Below are 9061 nucleotides of genomic sequence, written 5' to 3' on the forward strand. Positions count from 1 at the left end.
AATTCAGAGTCTAGACCAGTGTTCAGCCAGGTTTTCAGCCAGGAGTATATTTGTTGCTACTCCCTGTCATTCAGAGTCTAGACCAGTGTTCAGCCAGGTTTTCAGTCAGGAGTATATTTGTTGCTACTCCCTGTAATTCAGAGTCTAGACCAGTGTTCAGCCAGGTTTTCAGTCAGGAGTATATTTGTTGCTACTCCCTGTCATTCACAGTCTAGACCAGTGTTCAGCCAGGTTTTCAGTCAGGAGTATATTTGTTGCTACTCCCTGTAATTCAGAGTCTAGACCAGTGTTCAGCCAGGTGTATATTTGTTGCTACTCCCTGTCATTCAGAGTCTAGACCAGAGTTCAGCCAGGAGTATATTTGTTGCTACTCCCTGTCATTCAGAGTCTAGACCAGAGTTCAGCCAGGAGTATATTTGTTGCTACTCCCTGTCATTCAGATTCTAGACCAGAGTTCAGCCAGGAGTATATTTGTTGCTACTCCCTGTCATTCAGAGTCTAGACCAGTGTTCAGCCAGGTGTATATTTGTTGCTACTCCCTGTCATTCAGAGTCTAGACCAGAGTTCAGCCAGGAGTATATTTGTTGCTACTCCCTGTAATTCAGAGTCTAGACCAGAGTTCAGCCAGGAGTATATTTGTTGCTACTCCCTGTCATTCAGAGTCTAGACCAGAGTTCAGCCAGGAGTATATTTGTTGCTACTCCCTGTCATTCAGAGTCTAGACCAGTGTTCAGCCAGGTTTTCAGCCAGGTGTATATTTGTTGCTACTCCCTGTCATTCAGAGTCTAGACCAGTGTTCAGCCAGGTTTTCAATCAGGAGTATATTTGTTGCTACTCCCTGTCATTCAGAGTCTAGACCATAGTTCAGCCAGGAGTATATTTGTTGCTACTCCCTGTCATTCAGAGTCTAGACCAGTGTTCAGCCAGGTTTTCAGCCAGGTGTATATTTGTTGCTACTCCCTGTCATTCAGAGTCTAGACCAGTGTTCAGCCAGGTTTTCAGCCAGGTGTATATTTGTTGCTACTCCCTGTCATTCAGAGTCTAGACCAGTGTTCAGCCAGGTGTATATTTGTTGCTACTCCCTGTCATTCAGAGTCTAGACCAGTGTTCAGCCAGGTGTATATTTGTTGCTACTCCCTGTCATTCAGAGTCTAGACCAGAGTTCAGCCAGGAGTATATTTGTTGCTACTCCCTGTCATTCAGAGTCTAGACCAGAGTTCAGCCAGGAGTATATTTGTTGCTACTCCCTGTCATTCAGAGTCTAGACCAGCGTTCAGCCAGGTGTATATTTGTTGCTACTCCCTGTCATTCAGAGTCTAGACCAGCGTTCAGCCAGGTGTATATTTGATGCTACTCCCTGTCATTCAGAGTCTAGACCAGTGTTCAGCCAGGTGTATATTTGTTGCTACTCCCTGTCATTCAGAGTCTAGACCAGAGTTCAGCCAGGAGTATATTTGTTGCTACTCCCTGTCATTCAGAGTCTAGACCAGAGTTCAGCCAGGAGTATATTTGTTGCTACTCCCTGTCATTCAGAGTCTAGACCAGAGTTCAGCCAGGAGTATATTTGTTGCTACTCCCTGTAATTCAGAGTCTAGACCAGTGTTCAGCCAGGTTTTCAGCCAGGAGTATATTTGTTGCTACTCCCTGTCATTCAGAGTCTAGACCAGTGTTCAGCCAGGTTTTCAGTCAGGAGTATATTTGTTGCTACTCCCTGTAATTCAGAGTCTAGACCAGTGTTCAGCCAGGTTTTCAGTCAGGAGTATATTTGTTGCTACTCCCTGTCATTCAGAGTCTAGACCAGTGTTCAGCCAGGTTTTCAGTCAGGAGTATATTTGTTGCTACTCCCTGTCATTCAGAGTCTAGACCAGTATTCAGCCAGGTGTATATTTGTTGCTACTCCCTGTCATTCAGAGTCTAGACCAGAGTTCAGCCAGGAGTATATGTGTTGCTACTCCCTGTCATTCAGAGTCTAGACCAGAGTTCAGCCAGGAGTATATTTGTTGCTACTCCCTGTCATTCAGAGTCTAGACCAGAGTTCAGCCAGGAGTATATTTGTTGCTACTCCCTGTCATTCAGAGTCTAGACCAGTGTTCAGCCAGGTTTTCAGCCAGGTGTATATTTGTTGCTACTCCCTGTCATTCAGAGTCTAGACCAGTGTTCAGCCAGGTTTTCAATCAGGAGTATATTTGTTGCTACTCCCTGTCATTCAGAGTCTAGACCATAGTTCAGCCAGGAGTATATTTGTTGCTACTCCCTGTCATTCAGAGTCTAGACCAGTGTTCAGCCAGGTTTTCAGTCAGGAGTATATTTGTTGCTACTCCCTGTCATTCAGAGTCTAGACCAGTGTTCAGCCAGGTTTTCAGCCAGGTGTATATTTGTTGCTACTCCCTGTCATTCAGAGTCTAGACCAGTGTTCAGCCAGGTTTTCAGCCAGGTGTATATTTGTTGCTACTCCCTGTCATTCAGAGTCTAGACCAGTGTTCAGCCAGGTGTATATTTGTTGCTACTCCCTGTCATTCAGAGTCTAGACCAGTGTTCAGCCAGGAGTATATTTGTTGCTACTCCCTGTCATTCAGAGTCTAGACCAGTGTTCAGCCAGGTGTATATTTGTTGCTACTCCCTGTCATTCAGAGTCTAGACCAGCGTTCAGCCAGGAGTATATTTGTTTCTACTCCCTGTCATTCAGAGTCTAGACCAGCGTTCAGCCAGGAGTATATTTGTTGCTACTCCCTGTCATTCAGAGTCTAGACCAGAGTTCAGCCAGGTGTATATTTGTTGCTACTCCCTGTCATTCAGAGTCTAGACCAGCGTTCAGCCAGGTGTATATTTGTTGCTACTCCCTGTCATTCAGAGTCTAGACCAGAGTTCAGCCAGGAGTATATTTGTTGCTACTCCCTGTCATTCAGAGTCTAGACCAGAGTTCAGCCAGGTGTATATTTGTTGCTACTCCCTGTCATTCAGAGTCTAGACCAGCGTTCAGCCAGGAGTATATTTGTTGCTACTCCCTGTCATTCAGAGTCTAGACCAGAGTTCAGCCAGGAGTATATTTGTTGCTACTCCCTGTCATTCAGAGTCTAGACCAGAGTTCAGCCAGGAGTATATTTGTTGCTACTCCCTGTCATTCAGAGTCTAGACCAGAGTTCAGCCAGGAGTATATTTGTTGCTACTCCCTGTCATTCAGAGTCTAGACCAGTGTTCAGCCAGGAGTATATTTGTTGCTACTCCCTGTCATTCAGAGTCTAGACCAGTGTTCAGCCAGGTGTATATTTGTTGCTACTCCCTGTCATTCAGAGTCTAGACCAGTGTTCAGCCAGGAGTATATTTGTTGCTACTCCCTGTCATTCAGAGTCTAGACCAGCGTTCAGCCAGGTGTATATTTGTTGCTACTCCCTGTCATTCAGAGTCTAGACCAGTGTTCAGCCAGGAGTATATTTGTTGCTACTCCCTGTCATTCAGAGTCTAGACCAGTGTTCAGCCAGGTGTATATTTGTTGCTACTCCCTGTCATTCAGAGTCTAGACCAGAGTTCAGCCAGGTGTATATTTGTTGCTACTCCCTGTCATTCAGAGTCTAGACCAGTGTTCAGCCAGGTGTATATTTGTTGCTACTCCCTGTCATTCAGAGTCTAGACCAGAGTTCAGCCAGGAGTATATTTGTTGCTACTCCCTGTCATTCAGAGTCTAGACCAGTGTTCAGCCAGGAGTATATTTGTTGCTACTCCCTGTCATTCAGAGTCTAGACCAGAGTTCAGCCAGGTTTTCAGCCAGGAGTATATTTGTTGCTACTCCCTGTCATTCATAGTCTAGACCAGTGTTCAGCCAGGTGTATATTTGTTGCTACTCCCTGTCATTCAGAGTCTAGACCAGTGTTCAGCCAGGTTTTCAGCCAGGTGTATATTTGTTGCTACTCCCTGTCATTCAGAGTCTAGACCAGCGTTCAGCCAGGAGTATATTTGTTGCTACTCCCTGTCATTCAGAGTCTAGACCAGTGTTCAGCCAGGTGTATATTTGTTGCTACTCCCTGTCATTCAGAGTCTAGACCAGTGTTCAGCCAGGTGTATATTTGTTGCTACTCCCTGTCATTCAGAGTCTAGACCAGAGTTCAGCCAGGTGTATATTTGATGCTACTCCCTGTCATTCAGAGTCTAGACCAGCGTTCAGCCAGGTGTATATTTGTTGCTACTCCCTGTCATTCAGAGTCTAGACCAGAGTTCAGCCAGGAGTATATTTGTTGCTACTCCCTGTCATTCAGAGTCTAGACCAGCGTTCAGCCAGGTGTATATTTGTTGCTACTCCCTGTCATTCAGAGTCTAGACCAGAGTTCAGCCAGGAGTATATTTGTTGCTACTCCCTGTCAGTCAGAGTCTAGACCAGTGTTCAGCCAGGTTTTCAGTCAGGAGTATATTTGTTGCTACTCCCTGTCATTCAGAGTCTAGACCAGCGTTCAGCCAGGAGTATATTTGTTGCTACTCCCTGTCATTCAGAGTCTAGACCAGTGTTCAGCCAGGTGTATATTTGTTGCTACTCCCTGTCATTCAGAGTCTAGACCAGTGTTCAGCCAGGAGTATATTTGTTGCTACTCCCTGTCATTCAGAGTTTAGACCAGTGTTCAGCCAGGAGTATATTTGTTGCTACTCCCTGTCATTCAGAGTCTAGACCAGAGTTCAGCCAGGAGTATATTTGTTGCTACTCCCTGTCATTCAGAGTCTAGACCAGAGTTCAGCCAGGTTTTCAGCCAGGTGTATATTTGTTGCTACTCCCTGTAATTCAGAGTCTAGACCAGTGTTCAGCCAGGAGTATATTTGTTGCTACTCCCTGTCATTCAGAGTCTAGAACTTCCTGTTTCTTTGGAAATGTAATTTCAGTATACACATTTTTGGAATTAGGCCTACTTTAATTCAGTATGATTTGGGGAAATGTACAATATACTTTTTTTTTCTTTCAGTTTTCAGCAAAAACTTCCCTGCCAGAGCTGCCTACCAGGTTGTTGCCCTCCCCAGAGTAAGCAGTATAACCACACAGCTCTAACCCTCCCCAGAGTCAGCTCCATATCCACACAGCTCTAACCCTCCCCAGAGTCAGCTCCATATCCACACAGCTCTAACCCTCCCCAGAGTCAGCTCCATATCCACACAGCTCTAACCCTCACCAGAGTCAGCTCCATAACCACACAGCTCTAACCCTCCCCAGAGTCAGCTCCATATCCACACAGCTCTAACCCTCACCAGAGTCAGCTCCATAACCACACAGCTCTAACCCTCCCCAGAGTCAGCTCCATATCCACACAGCTCTAACCCTCCCCAGAGTCAGCTCCATATCCACACAGCTCTAACCCTCCCCAGAGTCAGCTCCATATCCACACAGCTCTAACCCTCCCCAGAGTCAGCTCCATATCCACACAGCTCTAACCCTCCCCAGAGTCAGCTCCATATCCACACAGCTCCATAACTACACAGCTCTAAACCCTCCCCAGAGTCAGCTCCATATCCACACAGCTCTAACCCTCCACAGAGTCAGCTCCATATCCACACAGCTCTAACCCTCCCCAGAGTCAGCTCCATAACCACACAGCTCTAACCCTCACCAGAGTCAGCGCCATATCCACACAGCTCCATAACCACACAGCTCTAACCCTCCCCAGAGTCAGCTCCATATCCACACAGCTCTAACCCTCACCAGAGTCAGCTCCATAACCACACAGCTCTAACCCTCCACAGAGTCAGCTCCATATCCACACAGCTCTAACCCTCCCCAGAGTCAGCTCCATATCCACACAGCTCTAACCCTCCCCAGAGTCAGCTCCATATCCACACAGCTCCATAACCACACAGCTCTAACCCTCCCCAGAGTCAGCTCCATATCCACACAGCTCTAACCCTCACCAGAGTCAGCTCCATATCCACACAGCTCTAACCCTCCCCAGAGTCAGCACCATATCCACACAGCTCTAACCCTCACCAGAGTCAGCTCCATATCCACACAGCTCCATAACCACACAGCTCTAACCCTCCCCAGAGTCAGCTCCATATCCACACAGCTCTAACCCTCCCCAGAGTCAGCTCCATAACCACACAGCTCTAACCCTCCCCAGAGTCAGCTCCATATCCACACAGCTCTAACCCTCCCCAGAGTCAGCTCCATATCCACACAGCTCTAACCCTCCCCAGAGTCAGCTCCATAACCACACAGCTCTAACCCTCCCCAGAGTCAGCTCCATAACCACACAGCTCTAACCCTCCCCAGAGTCAGCTCCATATCCACACAGCTCTAACCCTCCCCATAGTCAGCTCCATATCCACACAGCTTCATAACCACACAGCTCTAACCCTCACCAGAGTCAGCTCCATATCCACACAGCTCTAACCCTCCCCAGAGTCAGCTCCATATCCACACAGCTCTAACCCTCCCCAGAGTCAGCTCCATATCCACACAGCTTCATAACTACACAGCTCTAACCCTCCCCAGAGTCAGCTCCATAACCACACAGCTCTAACCCTCCCCAGAGTCAGCTCCATAACCACACAGCTCTAACCTTCCCCAGAGTCAGCTCCATATCCACACAGCTCTAACCCTCCCCAGAGTCAGCTCCATAACCACACAGCTCTAACCCTCCCCAGAGTCAGCTCCATAACCACACAGCTCTAACCCTCCCCAGAGTCAGCTCCATAACCACACAGCTCTAACCCTCCCCAGAGTCAGCTCCATATCCACACAGCTCTAACCCTCCCCAGAGTCAGCTCCATATCCACACAGCTTCATAACCACACAGCTCTAACCCTCACCAGAGTCAGCTCCATATCCACACAGCTCTAACCCTCCCCAGAGTCAGCTCCATATCCACACAGCTCTAACCCTCCCCAGAGTCAGATCCATATCCACACAGCTTCATAACCACACAGCTCTAACCCTCACCAGAGTCAGTGCCATATCCACACAGCTCTAACCCTCCCCAGAGTCAGCTCCATAACCACACAGCTCTAACCCTCCCCAGAGTCAGCGCCATATCCACACAGCTCTAACCCTCCCCAGAGTCAGCTCCATATCCACACAGCTCTAACCCTCCCCAGAGTCAGCTCCATATCCACACAGCTCCATATCCACACAGCTCTAACCCTCCCCAGAGTCAGCTCCATATCCACACAGCTCCATATCCACACAGCTCTACTTATTATGTATCTACTTGATATTAAAGATGTAATACTCTTCCAAATGGTGATTCTAATCTCTCTCTCTCTCTCTCTCTGTCTCTGTCTCTGTCTCTGTCTCTCTCTGTCTCTCTCTGTCTCTCTCTGTCTCTCTCTGTCTCTCTCTGTCTCTCTCTGTCTCTCTCTGTCTCTCTCTGTCTCTCTCTGTCTCTCTCTGTCTCTCTCCGTCTCTCTGTCTGCAGGATGGTCTGGTGGAGATCGAGGCTGTGGCTGTTCTGGGACCCATCTCTGAGTCCTGACTAACCGGCCAGAGCATCAACAAGCTGTAAACTAACTAACCTGGAAGTGAACGTTTAACAACCTTGAAATAGTCATAGTTTAAATATTAATTAAATTAACCCAAACCACTCTTAGACTTAGACTACACTGCTCAGACATTCTAAGGCCTTGAAGAGGATATATAATGTCATAACATGTTCCTGTTTGTACACTGAACAAAAATATAAATGCAACATCTAAAGTGTTGGTCCCATGTTTCATGAGCTGAAATAAAGATCCCAGAAAAGTTCCATGTAAAAAAAAAAAGCTTATTTCTCTCAAAATCCATACACAGACCTTACCCAAAGCCATACACAGGCCTTACCCAAAGCCATACACAGGCCTTACCCAAAGCCATATACATGCCTTACCCAAAGCCATACACAGGCCTTACCCAAAGCCATACACAGGCCTTACCCAAAGCCATATACAGGCCTTACCCAAAGCCATACACAGGCCTTACTCAAAGCCATACACAGGCCTTACCCAAAGCCATACACACAGGCCTTACCCAAAGCCATACACAGGCCTTACCCAAAGCCATATACACAGGCCTTACCCAAAGCCATACACAGGCCTTACCCAAAGCCATACACAGGCCTTACCCAAAGCCATACACAGGCCTTACCCAAAGCCATACACAGGCCTTACCCAAAGCCATATACACAGGCCTTACCCAAAGCCATATACACAGGCCTTACCCAAAGCCATACACAGGCCTTACCCAAAGCCATACACAGGCCTTACCCAAAGCCATATACAGGCCTTACCCAAAGCCATATACAGGCCTTACCCAAAGCCATACACAGGCCTTACCCAAAGCCATACACAGGCCTTACCCAAAGCCATACACAGGCCTTAGCCAAAGCCATACACACAGGCCTTACCCAAAGCCATACACAGGCCTTACCCAAAGCCATATACAGGCCTTACCCAAAGCCATATACAGGCCTTACCCAAAGCCATACACACAGGCCTTACCCAAAGCCATACACACAGGCCTTACCCAAAGCCATATACAGGCCTTACCCAAAGCCATGTACAGGCCTTACCCAAAGCCATACACAGGCCTTACCCAAAGCCATACACAGGCCATACCCAAAGCCATATACAGGCCTTACCCAAAGCCATACACAGGCCTTACCCAAAGCCATATACAGGCCTTACCCAAAGCCATACACAGGCCTTACCCAAAGCCATACACAGGCCTTACCCAAAGCCATACACAGGCCTTACCCAAAGCCATACACATGCCTTACCCAAAGCCATATACAGGCCTTACCCAAAGCCATATACAGGCCTTACCCAAAGCCATACACAGGCCTTACCCAAAGCCATACACAGGCCTTACCCAAAGCCATACACAGGCCTTACCCAAAGCCATACACAGGCCTTACCCAAAGCCATACACAGGCCTTACCCAAAGCCATACACAGGCCTTACCCAAAGCCATACACAGGCCTTACCCAAAGCCATACACAGGCCTTACCCAAAGCCATACACAGGCCTTACCCAAAGCCATACACAGGCCTTACCCAAAGCCATATACACAGGCCTTACCGATCTTGGTTTTTAGTCGGTTTATTTCTCTATTTTGTCA

The 9061-nt window shown here is 47.6% G+C and overlaps 1 protein-coding gene across 1 annotated transcript in view; it reads left to right on the plus strand.

Moving 5' to 3' along the window:
• Positions 1-8727, plus strand: part of LOC110489350 (2-iminobutanoate/2-iminopropanoate deaminase-like) — a 29711-nt gene extending 20984 nt beyond the window's left edge. Inside the window, exons 5-6 of the mRNA XM_036970855.1 lie at positions 4944-4999; positions 7386-8727. Coding sequence (XP_036826750.1) covers positions 4944-4999; positions 7386-7442 — 113 coding nt within the window. The 3' untranslated portion in view covers positions 7443-8727. The remainder of the gene's footprint in view (positions 1-4943; positions 5000-7385) is intronic.
• Positions 8728-9061: the final 334 nt, after the last annotated feature.

The sequence above is a fragment of the Oncorhynchus mykiss genome, chromosome 32 (genome assembly GCF_013265735.2).
Source record: "Oncorhynchus mykiss isolate Arlee chromosome 32, USDA_OmykA_1.1, whole genome shotgun sequence".
Taxonomy (NCBI): domain Eukaryota; kingdom Metazoa; phylum Chordata; class Actinopteri; order Salmoniformes; family Salmonidae; genus Oncorhynchus; species Oncorhynchus mykiss.